Source organism: Aquila chrysaetos, chromosome 12, assembly GCF_900496995.4.
Source record: "Aquila chrysaetos chrysaetos chromosome 12, bAquChr1.4, whole genome shotgun sequence".
NCBI classification, from domain to species: domain Eukaryota; kingdom Metazoa; phylum Chordata; class Aves; order Accipitriformes; family Accipitridae; genus Aquila; species Aquila chrysaetos.
The window spans coordinates 9,027,752-9,046,949 of NC_044015.1; the positions used below are offsets into that span (position 1 = coordinate 9,027,752).

General features: G+C 54.0%; 1 protein-coding gene across 3 annotated transcripts; it reads right to left on the reverse strand.

Moving 5' to 3' along the window:
* Nucleotides 1-3,770: 3,770 nt before the first annotated feature.
* Nucleotides 3,771-16,050, reverse strand: LOC115349205. Of its 3 annotated transcripts, none has more exons than XM_030033146.2 (3): nt 14,935-16,050; nt 14,384-14,573; nt 3,771-3,847 (listed from the first exon to the last, which is right to left on the reverse strand). In XM_030033146.2, the coding sequence occupies exons 1-3, from the start codon at nt 15,592-15,594 to the stop codon at nt 3,840-3,842; spliced, it is 858 nt and encodes a 285-aa protein (XP_029889006.1). In that variant the 5' UTR covers nt 15,595-16,050; the 3' UTR covers nt 3,771-3,839. The 3 variants fall into 3 exon arrangements, 2 of the variants coding, with proteins under 2 accessions (XP_029889006.1, XP_029889005.1); XR_003926030.2 differs by lacking the exon at nt 3,771-3,847 and adding an exon at nt 13,592-13,927 and having other exon boundaries at nt 14,270-14,573; XM_030033145.2 differs by lacking the exon at nt 3,771-3,847 and adding an exon at nt 13,592-13,927.
* Nucleotides 16,051-19,198: the final 3,148 nt, after the last annotated feature.

Below are 19,198 nucleotides of genomic sequence, written 5' to 3' on the forward strand. Positions count from 1 at the left end.
TAGTCTTTCCGCAAGTCCCGAAGTTCTGAGGACGTCAGGGACCGGGTAGTTTCCGCTTCCTGTTTAAGTTCCCTCACTCCTTCCTCCAATTTCTTTATTGAAGGACCAGGTTCTAAATTAAGGCTTTCCTCTTCTTCTTCTTCCCTCACTAATCGATGGTATGGACCCGTTGATCTCCTTATCCATTGTTTCTTTTTCACTACTGGGGCAATTACTGTGGTGGTTGTTGTTGTTTGGGTCCCTATCTCGAGCATGGTGTCCTCAGATGCAGTCTGGGTCCCTGCCTCAACCATGGTCCTCTGAGAGTGTTGAACTATGGCTCGGTAGGCATAGGCCAGGCCCCAGTACAGTGCGAGAAGCTGCTGGTTTTCATTGGGATAGGCAAGGCACCCTTCTATCAGGTGGCGCGTCAGTTTGCCAGGGTTACTTGCCTGTTCAGGTGTAGTGTCCCAGATTATGGGAGGTGATAACCGTCCTAGGAATCTGCCCAAATCCTTCCATATACCCTGCCGCCCAGGGACCGGTCGCTTGAGGGCACATTTCAGTATTGCCTCACCCGAAACTTGTCTTCTCTTATACCAGGATGAGACCAGATTCCACAATACCCATAATATACCACCAGTATTAATTATTAGTATTGAACAGCTCACATAAGGGTGAACAAGGACCTCAGGAGCCTGCATAATAAAACCATTCACATCAATGCCCGGTAGGGAGAGGGAGATGTGTTCCCTCATCTCCTCCACAAGATAGCTCCCACAACACAGCAAAGCCATCAGTGCCAGGACAAAGCACATCATAGATATTATTTGTATTAGCATGTTCCCGAGTTCCTTCATTCTCCCCACAAGATAGCTCCCGCAGCACAAAAAAAAAAAAAAACCATCAGTGCCAAGGCAAAGCACACAGCCATTATTTGCATTACCATGTTCCCAAACTCAGCAAGGTAGAGATAAGCAAGCAGCCAACAAGCTCCGTGACCTGCACAGGAGCTTGCCACTTAATAACTAGCTATGGCACGCTTAATGCAAAACTGCCGTTGTCGTGCCCCACGTTGGGCGCCAAAAAGGATTGTGGTGGGTTGACCCTGGCTGGGTGCCAGGTGCCCACCAAAGCCGCTCTATCACTCCCCCTTCTCAGCTGGACAGGGGGGAGAAAATATAACAAAAGGCTCGTGGGTCAAGACAAGGACAGTTTAATAAAGTGAAAGCAAAGGTCGCGCGCGAAAGCAAAGAAAAAAACAAATGATATTATTCTCTACTTCCCATCAGCAGGCGATGTCTGGCCACTTCCTGGGAAGCAGGGCTTCAGTATGTGTGGTGGTCGCTCCGGAAGACAAAAATGCCTCCCCTTCCGTCTCCCTTTACTTAGCTTTTTATATCTGAGCTGACGTCATATGGTATGGAATATCTGTTTGGGTAGTTTAGGTCAGCTGTCCTGGTTATGTCCCCTCCCAAGATCTTGCCCTGCCCCAGCCTGCCATTGAGGGAGGGGGCAAAAATGTTGGGGAGACAGCCTTGATGCTGTGCCAGCGCTGCTCAGCAGCAGCCAAAACACTGGTGTGTTATCAACACCTTTCTAGCTACTAATGCAGAGCACAGTTCTATGAGGGCTGCTACGGGGACTATTAACTCCATCTCAGCCAGACCCAATACAATCTCCACCCCTTATTCCATACCATTTGCGTCATGCTCAGGTCCCACATAATTTAATACAGATATCTTCTAACCATGCCATTGTATTTAATTCTCATTACTGAAATCCTTTCTTACCAACACTTACAACTGTAACTACATACTTAAACCACCTTTATACCCAACATACAGATTTATACATTCTTATTAATTACTATCCCCTGTCCTTTAAGAGATAGATACTTCCATGGGCTTCTTCCACTCCCTCCAGATGTTCACACACAGGCTATGACGTGGGCCCCATCCATCCAGATGAGTGGTCAGGGCAGGAGAAGCAGTATGTTCGATTGTTGGGCACCAACCCCAGGTCCAGCTGGGAGGTGAGTTGGTGCCAGCTTGATCCCTTCTCCCGTGTTGAGTATTGAAACGCTACTCGGATCTGACCGTTGTAGGGGATTAAAGCTGAGACCAGCATCCGCAGGGCTCCCCGACGGTCCTTACAAAGCTGGCTTTCTCCCCTGGTCACCTGGCTGCCGTCCAGCTGTCAGGTCAGAGAATCGTGTACATCTGCGGCCACAGTCACCTCTGCTCAAAAGAGAGACCTGCGCGGGCCAAAACGCCACGCTTTGCAACAAGGCATTTCGTTCTTTCTCTTTCGTGATTGACCCAACTTAACTCTCACCCTGTCGAGGCCTGCTGTGTTCTCCCTTGCGCTACTGCTGGGTACCGAGACAGAAATGGCCGTGTGCCTCAGCAGCCGAGAATCTTAAAAGAAAGCCCAGCACCTTCCTTACCCAGAGATGGGCAGTACGTGGGTCGGTAGGAAACCGCCTCGCTTTTCACGTGACGCATGCCTACATTTTGTTGGTCTGGAGCGTGCTAGTAAATGAAGATGGTCGGGTGCTCTTCAGCAGGAGTTTTGCCGTGTTTCCCAGCCAGCACTGCTGCACGCGGGCGCTCTTAACCCGTTCGGGAGCGAGGAGTGCGATTAGTCTAGGATTATTCCTGGAGGGACAGGACCCACGGGGCCCCCGGGCATGCAGCTGCCACTGCCGCCTTACTGGGGACATGGGCATCCACCAGGGATCTCGCTGAGACATGGGCACCCCCTGGGAACCTCCCTGGGACGTGAGCACCCTGCCGGGATGCGGGGCCCTCCCCCTGGAACATGGGCACCCGCAGGGCACCTCACAGCCATGGATGCCCGTTCTCTCTCACCCCAGCTTTCCCGCTTCTCCTGGAGCACATGCTCCGCAAGCCCGCATGCAGCGGCCTGACTCCCACCACTGCCTTTCATGTTCCCGCTTCCCTGGATTCCCCTCGGTACCAAAACGACACGTGCTACAGGAACAGTAAACTTTATTGGTCTGAAGAGTGCTGGAAGGTGGAGAAAGTAGGCTTCTCCCAGCAGGAGTTTTGCCGAGTTTCCCGGATGGCTCTGCTGCACGGGCATGGTCTGGCTGTCCCCTTTGGAGACACGGGGATGAGCCCTGGCCTTCTGGATGCCGGTGGACCCTGGCAGCACCTTTGGGAGGGTGGGAAAGGGGACCCTCCCCAGGGGTCTTCGTCAGAGAGTTGCCAAATGCCTGTTGGCTGTTGTGCCAGGTGGGCACGGGCAACCCGCCAGGACGTGGCCACCCATTGGCCATGGCCACCGTGCAGGAACATGATCGTCGGGGCGATAATGGCCTCCAGCTAGCAGAAGAGGTTGCAGTCAGTGGAGGTGTCCTCACCCCACGAGCCTTCGGCTGGCTGCCACCCTGAAGAGAATTCACTGTTAGCCGGATGAAAATGCTACAGTTGGAATTGTTATCCACCCACTTCCTAACACCTGCCCCTCTTCCTAAAGCCTAAGGAACCCAATGGGTCATGGGCGGGCACTGGCCACTGCCACCTTACAGGGACATGGGGAGCAAGCACCACGCACCTCACCGGGGCATGGGCAGGCACCAGGCACCTCAGTGGGACACAGGCACCCAGCGGGAACCTCACAGGGATGTGGGCACCCTGCCAGGACAATGGGCCCCTACTCCTGGGCTGTGGGCACCCACGGGGCACCTCACAGCCACAGATGCCTGTTCTCTCCTGCGCAGGTCCCACCCTTCATGGACGGCAGCACCCAGTTGCACACTGCCTTTCGTGTTGCCAATCCGCCGGGCGCACGCTCTAGCTGGAGTTGCACGGGGAGCTAGAGAAGGCTCTCCTCTAATTACCTTTTTCTTGTGCCACCCCTCCTGGAGTAACTGGTGCCGGAGCTCTTTCAGGCGGAGGCGGTGGGTATGCCTCAGGCACCTGACCAGCAAGGTGATTTTGGCCTCCATTAGGCAGAGCAATTCGTATTTGGAGACGGTGTGCCTTCCCAGGCGGCCTGGCCCCGTGGCAGTTGCGGCCGTCTGTCCACTTGCCTGGAAATGAGAGAGACAGGGGGACAGTGAAGCAGGTGCGGGCCTGGGGGGCCGAGAAGTGTCCTGCCGGGCTTGGCTTCCTCTGGAAGAACTCCAGCCTCGCAGGACTGCTCCGGGCAGCACGTTGGGCTGAGGAAACCTCTGGCAGGCCCCGTGTTGTGCTGGGGGCTACCGGAGGGTTTCAGCCCCGCGGCTTGGCGGGTCCCTGGGGAAGAGGCAGAGGACCTCCTGGGGCCTGCTGAGGCTTTCTTGCCCGCGCTGGGTTTTGGTTTTATATCGCAAGCCTTCTTGGCCAAGGCTGTTGTGGTTCCCCGCTCCCCACAACCCGGTCCCTTCCCGTGTGACTGATCTCGATTGCTCACCTGTCCCTGGGATCTCTTCACATTTCTCCAGAGGCGCAGTGCGATCGAAACCGTGTGGAGCAGCCACATGGTTTGCCAGGCCCTGCAAAGGTGCCAGGTCCTGTCCAGCTGGACAAGGTGGTCCCAAAGCCGGCGCAGAGGGCCGTGCAGCTCAGAGGCTATGCTCTCTGTGCCGACGGGCGGTTGCTTCAGGCCCTCAGGAGCGACGGCCATCTTGATCCTGACCCAGCCGTGGGGGCTGCGAAGGCCAATGGTGCTGGTCCATTCAGAGGCCATGCTGTCGGCGACAGCGGGGCGGTTGCTTCAGGCCCTCAGGATCGACGTCCATCCTGACCCTGGCCCAGTCGTGGGGGCTGCGAAGGCCAATGGTGCTGGTCCATTCGGAGGCCATGCTGTCGGCGACAGCGGGCGGTTGCTTCAGGCCCTCAGGAGCGACGTCCATCCTGACCCTGGCCCAGCCGTGGGGGCTGCGAAGGCCAATGGTGCTGGTCCATTCGGAGGCCACGCTCTCAGCGACAACGGGTGGCTGCTCCAGGTCTTCAGGAAGGACTTCTATCCCGACTATGAAGCAGTCGGCGTGGACGCAAAGGTGAAGGCCACCAGGGAACAGAAACAACATGCAGAGAGCCATGGTGAGGGATTGAACTGGACTGAGCCTCATCGTGGTCTCTGCCGAGGAAAAAAATCTCGACGCGCAATCTGGCTTGGGCTGTCACCCCGAGCAGAGTTCAGGCAGTGACCACCAGAACCGAGTGGCCACCCTGCGTGTCTGCGCTTGCAAGGGTTGCTGACGTGACGAGTCACGGGCTGATGTCACGCAAGGCTCTGTGATGTCACAAAGCCTTTCCCCGCCCACCTGGCAGGTGAGGAAGGCTGAGGCAGAGCTGGGGAGGACCTGTGTAGGCGGATTTTGAAGCCTGCTGCTCCCACTGCTGTGCCCATTGGTGGACACTGAGCCCAGCAGTGGAGCAGGACTGTGTCCCACGTGGTTGGGACTATGCCCTGAACTTGTCAGTGAGAAGGAGCTGTGCCCAGGGCTCTATCCAAGCTGCGTTCAGCAGCCGGGCAGCCGGGACACGGTTCAGCTCAAAATCCTCTTGGGGGCTAAGTGGCAGCCCATGTGTGGTGGGTTGACCCTGGCTGGGTGCCAGGTGCCCACCAAAGCCGCTCTATCACTCCCCCTTCTCAGCTGGACAGGTGGAGAAATATAACAAAAGGCTCGTGGGTCAAGATAAGGACAGTTTAATAAAGTGAAAGCAAAGGTCGCGCGCGAAAGCAAAGAAAAACAAATGATGTTATTCTCTACTTCCCATCAGCAGGCGACGTCTAGCCACTTCCTGGGAAGCAGGGCTTCAGTACGCTGTGGTGGTTGCCCCAGAAGACAAAATGCCTCCCCCTTCCGTCTCCCTTTACTTAGCTTTTATATCTGAGCTGACGTCATATGGTATGGAATATCTGTTTGGTTGGTTTAGGTCAGCTGTCCTGGTTATGTCCCCTGCCCAAGATCTTGCCCTGCCCCAGCCTGCCATTGAGGGAGGGGGCAAAAATGTTGGAGAGACAGCCTTGACGCTGTGCCAGCGCTGCTCAGCAGTAGCCAAAACACTGGTGTGTTATCAACACCTTTCTAGCTACTAATGCAGAGCACAGTTCTATGAGGGCTGCTACGGGGACTATTAACTCCATCTCAGCCAGACCCAATACAATCTCCACCCCTTATTCCATACCATTTGCGTCATGCTCAGGTCCCACATAATTTAATACAGATATCTTCTAACCATGCCATTGTATTTAATTCTCATTACTGAAATCCTTTCTTACCAACACTTACAACTGTAACTACATACTTAAACCACCTTTATACCCAACATACAGATTTATACATTCTTATTAATTACTATCCCCTGTCCTTTAAGAGATAGATATTCCATGGGCTTCTTCCACTCCTCCAGATGTTCACACACAGGCTATGACTTGGGCCCCATCCATCCAGATGAGTGGTCAGGGCAGGAGAAGCAGTATGTTCGATTGTTGGGCACCAACACCGGCTTGGTTTGGGTCACCGATGCACTTGTCTGGTTCCTTGCGAAGTTCACTCCTCTGCAGTTCAGGTCATTCCTGCTACATTACTTCCTACAACATACAACTCACATCACAGATTACTTTTCCCTCAAGGTTAAATGTCCTTGAGGCACACACTGGGTCTCCCCATCCTTCCGCATTACCCACCAAGCACACCCAGGTCCCTGAGCAAAGACGATCCCACGAATGGGTTTGCCTTTTCCCATGGGAGGAGAAATCCACACTGCCTTCCCCAGCCACTTCCCCATGTGCACTACGGGGACCTTATCTCCTCCCACAGTATGTAGGGGTTTTGTTTGGGCAGGACCAGGACGGGTAGCAGATCCTCTGGTGTTAACTAGCCAAGTGGCTTCTGCTAAATTTGTATCCCAATGCTTCCATGTCCCATTGCCTAGCGCTCTCAACATAGTCTTCAACAGTCCATTATATCTCTCAATTTTTCCAGATGCTTGCGGGTGATAGGGGATGCGGTACACCCACTCAATGCCGTGTTTCTTTGCCCAGGAGCTTATGAGGTTATTTCGGAAATGAGTCCCATCGTCTGATTCAATTCTTTCTGGGGTACCATGTCGCCATAAAATTTGCCTTTCGAGGCCTAAGATGGTGTTTCGGGCAGTGGCATGGTTTACAGGATATGTTTCTAGCCAACCAGTCGTTGCTTCCACCATCGTGAGTATGTAGCGCTTGCCTTGGCGTGTTCGTGGCAGTGGTCCAATGTAGTCAATTTGCCAGGCCTCGCCATATCGAAAACCCAGCCAGCCGCCCCCTGTTCCAGGGAGACTTTACTCTGGTGGCTCACTTAACTGCAGCACGTTTCACATTCATGAGTAACCTGTGTGATGGCCTCCATGGTCAGGTCCACCCCTCGATCACGAGCCCACCTATAGGTTGCATCTCTCCCTAGATGTCCCGATGGCTCATGGGCCCATCGAGCTACAAATAGCTTACCCTTACGCTCCCAGTCCAGGTCCACCTGAGCTACTTCTATCTTGGCAGCCTTGTCTACCTGTTCATTATTTCGATGTTCTTCAGCGGCACGGCTTTTGGGCATGTGAGCATCTACATGACGTACCTTTAAAGTCATGTGTTCTACACGGGCAGCAATGTCCTGCCACAATGCTGCTGCCCAGATGGGTTTACCCCTGCGCTGCCAATTGGTCTTCTTCCACTGCTGTAGCCACCCCCATAGGGCATTAGCCACCATCCAGGAGTCGGTATAGAGGTAGAGTACCGGCCACTTTTCTCGTTCAGCAATGTCTAGGGCTAGTTGGATGGCTTCCACTTCTGCAAACTGACTTGACTCGCCTTCTCCTTCAGTGGCCTCAACGACTTGTCGTGTGGGACTCCACACAGCAGCTTTCCACTTTCGATGGTTCCCTACCACACGACAGGATCCATCAGTAAACAAAGCATAACGCCTTTCGTCTTCTGATAACTCACTATATGGTGGTGCCTCTTGGGCACGAGGCACCTCCTCAGGCGATTGCTCCAAAATCTCTGCCTTCTGGCCAGTCCATGATCTCTTCCAGAATTCCTGGGCGGTTAGATTTGCCCAGTCGAGCCCGTTGCGTGATCAATGCTATCCACTTACTCCATGTAGCGCTGGTTGCATGATGTGCAGAGGGGATGTTTCCTTTGAACATCCAGTGTAGCACGGGCAATCGTGGTGCCAAGAGGAGATACGCTTCTGTACCAACAACTTCGGAAGCGGCTCGAACCCCCTCGTATGCTGCTAGTATTTCTTTTTCAGTCGGGGTGTAGTGGGCTTCTGATCCTCGGTACCCCCGGCTCCAAAACCCTAATGGTCGACCTCGGGTTTCTCCTGGTGTTTTCTGCCAGAGGCTCCAGGTGAGACCATGCTCCCCAGCTGCAGTGTAGAGTACATTTTGTACATCTGGTCCTGTCCGGACAGGCCCAAGAGCTACTGCACGAGCTATTTCCTGTCTGATATGCTCAAAGGCTTGTTGTTGTTCAGGCCCCCATTCAAAATAGTTCTTTTTCCGCGTTACTCGATAGAGAGGGCTCACAAGCTGACTATAACCTGGAATATGCATTCTCCAGAACCCCACGAGGCCTAGGAAAGCTTGTGTTTCCTTCTTGTTAGCTGGTGGAGACATAGTTGCTATCTTGTTGACCACATCCATAGGCACATGACGGCGTCCATCCTGCCATTTTATTCCCAAGAACTGAATCTCCTGTGCAGGTCCCTTGACCTTGCTTTTCTTTATGGCGAAACCAGCTTTCAGAAGAATCTGAATGATTCTTTTTCCCTTCTCAAACACTTCTTCTGCCTCGTTGCCCCACACGATGATGTCATCTATGTATTGTAAATGTTCAGGGGCATCGCCCTGTTCCAGTGCCGTTTGGATTAGTCCGTGACAAATGGTAGGGCTGTGCTTCCACCCCTGGGGCAGTCGATTCCAGGTGTATTGGACACCTCTCCACCTGAAAGCAAACTGTGGCCTGCACTCTGCTGCCAAAGGAATGGAGAAAAATGCATTGGCAATATCAATTGTAGCATACCACGTGGCTGCCTTTGATGCCAGTTCATATTGGAGCTCTAACATGTCTGGTACAGCAGCACTCAGTGGCGGTGTCACTTCATTCAGGCCGCGATAATCTACTGTTAACCTCCACCCTCCATCAGACTTTTGCACTGGCCACATAGGACTATTAAAAGGTGAATGAGTCTTGCTGATGACTCCTTGGCTCTCTAGTTGATGAATCAGCTCACGGATGGGAGCCAGGGAGTCTCGGTTTGTCCGATATTGCCGGCGGTGCACCGTCCTGGTAGCGATTGGCACCTGCTGTTCTTCAACTCGCAGCAATCCCACAATGAAGGGATCTTCCGAGAGGCCAGGCAGGGTAGATAGCTGTTTGATCTTCTCTGCGTTTACAGTGGCTACACCAAAAGCCCATCGGTACCCCTTTGGGTCCTTGAAGTACCCTCTCTTGAGGTAGTCTATGCCAAGGATACAGGGGGCCTCTGGGCCGGTCACAATGGGGTGCTTTTCCCACTTGTCCCCTGTCAAGCTCACTTCAGCCTCCAATACAGTCAATTCTTGGCATCCCCCTGTCACTCCAGAGATCCAGATGGGTTCCTGTGCCCCTGTACCCTGATGGCACCAGCGTACACTGTGCACCAGTGTCTACCAAAGCCTTATACCTCTGTGGGTCTGATGTGCCAGGCCATCGAATCCACACAGTCCAGTATATCCGGTCATCCCTTTCCTCCTCCTGGCCGAAGGCAGGGACCCTCTATTGCTGTTCCTCATCAGAGTATTCACTGTCCGACCCTTGCGGTGCCAGACCAGAAGTCCCCTCACCAGAATCAAGGGAGGTGGTTTCGGTTCTTCTATGCCTGGAGGATCGCTGATTGCTTTCTTGGGCCTCTACAGCAACGACACTGACAGCCTTCTTCTTGGGTGACCCCTTCTTAACAGCTGTCTTCCCTCTCAGTTCACGTACGCGGGCTTCCAGCTTAAAGGTGGGTTCACCATCCCACTTCCTCATGTCCTCCCCTTGGTCACGCAGGAAGAACCAGAGCGTACCATGTGGCATACGCCTTGGGCTCCCTTTCCCTCTGACCGGAGCAGGAGAGGACTGATTTCTTGGAGCATCCCTAACAGCCAAGGCACTGTCCTGTAGGGATGAGGAGACACAGAGATTTTCCTCAAAGTTTTGGAGCCAAGACGACACTTTCTCCACAGTTGGTGTTTCCATATCTGGGCAATACATTGCTGCCAAGCTGTTAGAATACGACGCTGGGGCACCTTGAATCACCTTCCTCCACATGGCCCGTGTGCACAGGACATCCTCTGGATCTTTGGAGACCTTCCTCATCATCTAGCATCACTGTAGATGACTTCCACCACTGCTAACTCTCTCAGGTACTGGATGCCTTCATCTGCGGTAGTCCCCTTTCCTGAGGAATTCACAAGATCTTCCTTGAATGGATATCTTGCCCTCACACTTGAGAGGAGCCGGCTCCAGAGACTGCAAATTGCTGCTTCTCTTTCAATTCCCCGGTTTCTAGCGAGGGATCCCAGCTGTTGGGCTTCCTTGCCTTCCAGTAGCTGACTGTCGGCCCCATTATCCCAGCATCGGAGCAGCCAGGCAGCGATCCGCTCACCTGGCTGGCGGCTGTAGTCTTTCCGCAAGTCCCGAAGTTCTGAGGACGTCAGGGACCGGGTAGTTTCCGCTTCCTGTTTAAGTTCCCTCACTCCTTCCTCCAATTTCTTTATTGAAGGACCAGGTTCTAAATTAAGGCTTTCCTCTTCTTCTTCTTCCCTCACTAATCGATGGTATGGACCCTGTTGATCTCCTTATCCATTGTTTCTTTTTCACTACTGGGGCAATTACTGTGGTGGTTGTTGTTGTTTGGGTCCCTATCTCGAGCATGGTGTCCTCAGATGCAGTCTGGGTCCCTGCCTCAACCATGGTCCTCTGAGAGTGTTGAACTATGGCTCGGTAGGCATAGGCCAGGCCCCAGTACAGTGCGAGAAGCTGCTGGTTTTCATTGGGATAGGCAAGGCACCCTTCTATCAGGTGGCGCGTCAGTTTGCCAGGGTTACTTGCCTGTTCAGGTGTAGTGTCCCAGATTATGGGAGGTGATAACCGTCCTAGGAATCTGCCCAAATCCTTCCATATACCCTGCCGCCCAGGGACCGGTCGCTTGAGGGCACATTTCAGTATTGCCTCACCCGAAACTTGTCTTCTCTTATACCAGGATGAGACCAGATTCCACAATACCCATAATATACCACCAGTATTAATTATTAGTATTGAACAGCTCACATAAGGGTGAACAAGGACCTCAGGAGCCTGCATAATAAAACCATTCACATCAATGCCCGGTAGGGAGAGGGAGATGTGTTCCCTCATCTCCTCCACAAGATAGCTCCCACAACACAGCAAAGCCATCAGTGCCAGGACAAAGCACATCATAGATATTATTTGTATTAGCATGTTCCCGAGTTCCTTCATTCTCCCCACAAGATAGCTCCCGCAGCACAAAAAAAAAAAAAACCATCAGTGCCAAGGCAAAGCACACAGCCATTATTTGCATTACCATGTTCCCAAACTCAGCAAGGTAGAGATAAGCAAGCAGCCAACAAGCTCCGTGACCTGCACAGGAGCTTGCCACTTAATAACTAGCTATGGCACGCTTAATGCAAAACTGCCGTTGTCGTGCCCCACGTTGGGCGCCAAAAAGGATTGTGGTGGGTTGACCCTGGCTGGGTGCCAGGTGCCCACCAAAGCCGCTCTATCACTCCCCCTTCTCAGCTGGACAGGGGGGAGAAATATAACAAAAGGCTCGTGGGTCAAGATAAGGACAGTTTAATAAAGTGAAAGCAAAGGTCGCGCGCGAAAGCAAAGAAAAAACAAATGATATTATTCTCTACTTCCCATCAGCAGGCGATGTCTGGCCACTTCCTGGGAAGCAGGGCTTCAGTATGTGTGGTGGTCGCTCCGGAAGACAAAAATGCCTCCCCTTCCGTCTCCCTTTACTTAGCTTTTATATCTGAGCTGACGTCATATGGTATGGAATATCTGTTTGGTTGGTTTAGGTCCGCTGTCCTGGTTATGTCCCCTGCCAAGATCTTGCCCTGCCCCAGCCTGCCGTTGAGGGGGGGGCAAAAATGTTGGAGAGACAGCCTTGACGCTGTGCCAGCGCTGCTCAGCAGTAGCCAAAACACTGGTGTGTTATCAACACCTTTCCAGCTACTGATGCAGAGCACAGCTCTATGAGGGCTGCTATGGGGAGTATTAACTCCATCTCAGCCAGACCCAATACACCATGTTAAGAGGAAAGCCAAAAATGCACTCACTTTGACAAAGCTCCTAACCCTGCCGGAGCAGGGGGTTGGACAAACTGACCTCCAGCGGCGCCTCCCACCCTCAGCTATTCCGTGAATTGTGAAGTATTTTCAGCAGTAAGAAATGCAAAGGCTTTCCTGCTGTTGGCCTCCTTAGTCACAAGCACGACCCTTCTGTGCCCACACTGGGCTCCTGGAAGGCCTTGCTAGATGGCACCGGTGGGCCACTGTGCCCCAGGTCCAGCTGGGAGGTGAGTTGGTGCCAGCTTGATCCCTTCTCCCGTGTTGAGTATTGAAACGCTACTCGGATCTGACCGTTGTAGGGGATTAAAGCTGAGACCAGCATCCGCAGGGCTCCCCGACGGTCCTTACAAAGCTGGCTTTCTCCCCTGGTCACCTGGCTGCCGTCCAGCTGTCAGGTCAGAGAATCGTGTACATCTGCGGCCACAGTCACCTCTGCTCAAAAGAGAGACCTGCGCGGGCCAAAACGCCACGCTTTGCAACAAGGCATTTCGTTCTTTCTCTTTCGTGATTGACCCAACTTAACTCTCACCCTGTCGAGGCCTGCTGTGTTCTCCCTTGCGCTACTGCTGGGTACCGAGACAGAAATGGCCGTGTGCCTCAGCAGCCGAGAATCTTAAAAGAAAGCCCAGCACCTTCCTTACCCAGAGATGGGCAGTACGTGGGTCGGTAGGAAACCGCCTCGCTTTTCACGTGACGCATGCCTACATTTTGTTGGTCTGGAGCGTGCTAGTAAATGAAGATGGTCGGGTGCTCTTCAGCAGGAGTTTTGCCGTGTTTCCCAGCCAGCACTGCTGCACGCGGGCGCTCTTAACCGTCGGGAGCGAGGAGTGCGATTAGTCTAGGATTATTCCTGGAGGGACAGGACCCACGGGGCCCCGGGCATGCAGCTGCCACTGCCGCCTTACTGGGGACATGGGCATCCACCAGGGATCTCGCTGAGACATGGGCACCCCCTGGGAACCTCCCTGGGACGTGAGCACCCTGCCGGGATGCGGGGCCCTCCCCCTGGAACATGGGCACCCGCAGGGCACCTCACAGCCATGGATGCCCGTTCTCTCTCACCCCAGCTTTCCCGCTTCTCCTGGAGCACATGCTCCGCAAGCCCGCATGCAGCGGCCTGACTCCCACCACTGCCTTTCATGTTCCCGCTTCCCTGGATCCCCTCGGTACCAAAACGACACGTGCTACAGGAACAGTAAACTTTATTGGTCTGAAGAGTGCTGGAAGGTGGAGAAAGTAGGCTTCTCCCAGCAGGAGTTTTTGCCGAGTTTCCCGGATGGCTCTGCTGCACGGGCATGGTCTGGCTGTCCCCTTTGGAGACACGGGGATGAGCCCTGGCCTTCTGGATGCCGGTGGACCCTGGCAGCACCTTTGGGAGGGTGGGAAAGGGGACCCTCCCCAGGGGTCTTCGTCAGAGAGTTGCCAAATGCCTGTTGGCTGTTGTGCCAGGTGGGCACGGGCAACCCGCCAGGACGTGGCCACCCATTGGCCATGGCCACCGTGCAGGAACATGATCGTCGGGGCGATAATGGCCTCCAGCTAGCAGAAGAGGTTGCAGTCAGTGGAGGTGTCCTCACCCCACGAGCCTTCGGCTGGCTGCCACCCTGAAGAGAATTCACTGTTAGCCGGATGAAAATGCTACAGTTGGAATTGTTATCCACCCACTTCCTAACACCTGCCCCTCTTCCTAAAGCCTAAGGAACCCAATGGGTCATGGGCGGGCACTGGCCACTGCCACCTTACAGGGACATGGGGAGCAAGCACCACGCACCTCACCGGGGCATGGGCAGGCACCAGGCACCTCAGTGGGACACAGGCACCCAGCGGGAACCTCACAGGGATGTGGGCACCCTGCCAGGACAATGGGCCCCTACTCCTGGGCTGTGGGCACCCACGGGGCACCTCACAGCCACAGATGCCTGTTCTCCTCCTGCCGCAGGTCCCACCCTTCATGGACGGCAGCACCCAGTTGCACCACTGCCTTTCGTGTTGCCAATCCGCCGGGCGCACGCTCTAGCTGGAGTTGCACGGGGAGCTAGAGAAGGCTCTCCTCTAATTACCTTTTTCTTGTGCCACCCTCCTGGAGTACTGGTGCCGGAGCTCTTTCAGGCGGAGGCGGTGGGTATGCCTCAGGCACCTGACCAGCAAGGTGATTTTGGCCTCCATTAGGCAGAGCAATTCGTATTTGGAGACGGTGTGCCTTCCCAGGCGGCCTGGCCCCGTGGCAGTTGCGGCCGTCTGTCCACTTGCCTGGAAATGAGAGAGACAGGGGGACAGTGAAGCAGGTGTGGGCCTGGGGGCCGAGAAGTGTCCTGCCGGGCTTGGCTTCCTCTGGAAGAACTCCAGCCTCGCAGGACTGCTCCGGGCAGCACGTTGGGCTGAGGAAACCTCTGGCAGGCCCCGTGTTGTGCTGGGGGCTACCGGAGGGTTTCAGCCCCGCGGCTTGGCGGGTCCCTGGGGAAGAGGCAGAGGACCTCCTGGGGCCTGCTGAGGCTTTCTTGCCCGCGCTGGGTTTTGGTTTTATATCGCAAGCCTTCTTGGCCAAGGCTGTTGTGGTTCCCCGCTCCCCACAACCCGGTCCCTTCCCGTGTGACTGATCTCGATTGCTCACCTGTCCCTGGGATCTCTTCACATTTCTCCAGAGGCGCAGTGCGATCGAAACCGTGTGGAGCAGCCACATGGTTTGCCAGGCCCTGCAAAGGTGCCAGGTCCTGTCCAGCTGGACAAGGTGGTCCCAAAGCCGGCGCAGAGGGCCGTGCAGCTCAGAGGCTATGCTCTCTGTGCCGACGGGCGGTTGCTTCAGGCCCTCAGGAGCGACGGCCATCTTGATCCTGACCCAGCCGTGGGGGCTGCGAAGGCCAATGGTGCTGGTCCATTCAGAGGCCATGCTGTCGGCGACAGCGGGCGGTTGCTTCAGGCCCTCAGGATCGACGTCCATCCTGACCCTGGCCCAGTCGTGGGGGCTGCGAAGGCCAATGGTGCTGGTCCATTCGGAGGCCATGCTGTCGGCGACAGCGGGCGGTTGCTTCAGGCCCTCAGGAGCGACGTCCATCCTGACCCTGGCCCAGCCGTGGGGGCTGCGAAGGCCAATGGTGCTGGTCCATTCGGAGGCCACGCTCTCAGCGACAACGGGTGGCTGCTCCAGGTCTTCAGGAAGGACTTCTATCCCGACTATGAAGCAGTCGGCGTGGACGCAAAGGTGAAGGCCACCAGGGAACAGAAACAACATGCAGAGAGCCATGGTGAGGGATTGAACTGGACTGAGCCTCATCGTGGTCTCTGCCGAGGAAAAAAATCTCGACGCGCAATCTGGCTTGGGCTGTCACCCCGAGCAGAGTTCAGGCAGTGACCACCAGAACCGAGTGGCCACCCTGCGTGTCTGCGCTTGCAAGGGTTGCTGACGTGACGAGTCACGGGCTGATGTCACGCAAGGCTCTGTGATGTCACAAAGCCTTTCCCCGCCCACCTGGCAGGTGAGGAAGGCTGAGGCAGAGCTGGGGAGGACCTGTGTAGGCGGATTTTGAAGCCTGCTGCTCCCACTGCTGTGCCCATTGGTGGACACTGAGCCCAGCAGTGGAGCAGGACTGTGTCCCACGTGGTTGGGACTATGCCCTGAACTTGTCAGTGAGAAGGAGCTGTGCCCAGGGCTCTATCCAAGCTGCGTTCAGCAGCCGGGCAGCCGGGACACGGTTCAGCTCAAAATCCTCTTGGGGGCTAAGTGGCAGCCCATGTGTGGTGGGTTGACCCTGGCTGGGTGCCAGGTGCCCACCAAAGCCGCTCTATCACTCCCCCTTCTCAGCTGGACAGGTGGAGAAATATAACAAAAGGCTCGTGGGTCAAGATAAGGACAGTTTAATAAAGTGAAAGCAAAGGTCGCGCGCGAAAGCAAAGAAAAACAAATGATGTTATTCTCTACTTCCCATCAGCAGGCGACGTCTAGCCACTTCCTGGGAAGCAGGGCTTCAGTACGCGTGGTGGTTGCCCCAGAAGACAAAATGCCCCCCCTTCCGTCTCCCTTTACTTAGCTTTTATATCTGAGCTGACGTCATATGGTATGGAATATCTGTTTGGTTGGTTTAGGTCAGCTGTCCTGGTTATGTCCCCTGCCAAGATCTTGCCCTGCCCCAGCCTGCCATTGAGGGGGGGCAAAAATGTTGGAGAGACAGCCTTGACGCTGTGCCAGCGCTGCTCAGCAGTAGCCAAAACACTGGTGTGTTATCAACACCTTTCCAGCTACTGATGCAGAGCACAGCTCTATGAGGGCTGCTATGGGGAGTATTAACTCCATCTCAGCCAGACCCAATACAATCTCCACCCCTTATTCCATACCGTTTGCGTCATGCTCAGGTCCCACATAATTTCATACAGATATCTTCTAACCATGCCATTGTATTTAATTCTCATTATTGAAATCCCTTCTTACCAACACTTACAACTGAAACTACATACTTAAACCACTTTTATACCCAACATACAGATTTATACATTCTTATTAATTACTATCCCCTGTCCTTTAAGAGATAGATAGATATTCCATGGGCTGCTTCCACTCCTCCAGGTGTTCACACACAGGTTATGACTTGGGCCCCATCCATCAAGATGAGTGGTCAGGGCAGGAGAAGCAATATGTTCGATTGTTGGGCACCAACACCGGCTTGGTTTGGGTCACCGATGCACTTGTCTGGTTCCTTGCGAAGTTCACTCCTCTGCAGTTCAGGTAATTCCTGCTACATTACTTCCTACAACATACAACTCACATCACAGATTATTTTTCCCTCAAGGTTAAATGTCCTTGAGGCACACACTGGGTCTCCCCATCCTTCCGCATTACCCACCGAGTACACCCAGGTCCCTGAGCAGAGGCGATCCCACGAATGGGTTTGCCTTTTCCCATGGGAGGAGAAATCCACACTGCCTTCCCCAGCCACTTCCCCATGTGCACTACGGGGACCTTATCTCCTCCCACAGTATGTAGGGGTTTTGTTTGGGCAGGACCAGGACGGTTAGCAGATCCTCTGGTGTTAACTAGCCAAGTGGCTTCTGCTAAATTTGTATCCCAATGCTTCCATGTCCCATTGCCTAGTGCTCTCAACATAGTCTTCAACAGTCCATTATATCTCTCAATTTTTCCAGATGCTTGCGGGTGATAGGGTATGTGGTACACCCACTCAATGCCGTGTTTCTTTGCCCAGGAGCTTATGAGATTATTTCGGAAATGAGTCCCATTGTCTGATTCAATTCTTTCTGGGGTACCATGTCGCCATAAAATTTGCCTTTCGAGGCCTAAGATGGTGTTTCGGGCAGTGGCATGGTTTACAGGATATGTTTCTAGCCAACCAGTAGTTGCTTCCACCATCGTGAGTATGTAGCGCTTGCCTTGGCGTGTTCATGGCAGTGGTCCGATGTAGTCAATTTGCCAGGCCTCGCCATATCGAAAACCCACCCGCCGCCCTCTGTTCCAGGGAGACTTTACTCTGGTGGCTCGTTTGATTGCAGCACATGTTTCACATTCATGAGTGACCTGTGTGATGGCTTCCATGGTCAGGTCCACCCCTCGATCACGAGCCCACCTACATGTTGCATCTCTCCCTAGATGTCCCGATGTCTCATGGGCCCATCGAGCTACAAATAGCTCACCCTTACGCTCCCAGTCCAGGTCCACCTGAGCTACTTCTATTTTGGCAGCCTTGTCTACCTGTTCATTATTTCGATGTTCTTCAGTGGCATGGCTTTTGGGCATGTGAGCATCTACATGACGTACCTTTAGAGTCATGTGTTCTACACGGGCAGCAATGTCCTGCCACAATGCTGCTGCCCAGATGGGTTTACCCCTGCGTTGCCAATTGGTGTTCTTCCACTGCTGTAGCCACCGCCATAGGGCATTAGCCACCATCCAGGAGTCGGTATAGAGGTAGAGTACCGGCCACTTTTCTCGTTCAGCAATGTCTAGGGCTAGTTGGATGGCTTTCACTTCTGCAAACTGACTTGACTCGCCTTCTCCTTCAGTGGCCTCAACGACTTGTCGTGTGGGACTCCACACAGCAGCTTTCCACTTCCGATGGTTCCCTACCACACGACAGGATCCATCAGTAAACAAAGCATAACGCCTTTCGTCTTCTGATAACTCATTATATGGTGGTGCCTCTTGGGCACGAGCCACCTCCTCAGGCGTTGCTCCAAAATCTCTGCCTTCTGGCCAGGCCATGATCTCTTCCAGAATCCCTGGGCGGTTAGATTTCCCCAGTCGAGCCCGTTGCGTGATCAATGCTATCCACTTACTCCATGTACCGCTGGTTGCATGATGTGTAGAGCGGATGTTTCCTTTGAACATCCGGTGTAGCACGGCCAATCGTGGTGCCAAGAGGACATATGCTTCTGTACCAACAACTTCGGAAGCGGCTCGAACCCCCTCATATGCTGCTAGTATCTCTTTTTCAGTCGGGGTGTAGTGGGCTTCTGATCCTCGGTACCCCCGGCTCCAAAACCCTAATGGTCGACCTCGGGTTTCTCCTGGTGTTTTCTGCCAGAGGCTCCAGTTGAGACCATGCTCCCCAGCTGCAGTGTAGAGTACATTTTGTACATCTGGTCCTGTCCGGACAGGCCCAAGAGCTACTGCACGAGCTATTTCCTGTCTGATATGCTCAAAGGCTTGTTGTTGTTCAGGCCCCCATTCAAAATAGTTCTTTTTCTGCGTTACTCGATAGAGAGGGCTTACAAGCTGACTATAACCTGGAATATGCATTCTCCAGAACCCCACAAGGCCTGGGAAAGCTTGTGCTTCTTTCTTGTTAGCTGGTGGAGACATAGTGGCTATCTTGTTGACCACATCCATAGGGACATGACGGCGTCCATCCTGCCATTTTATTCCCAAGAAC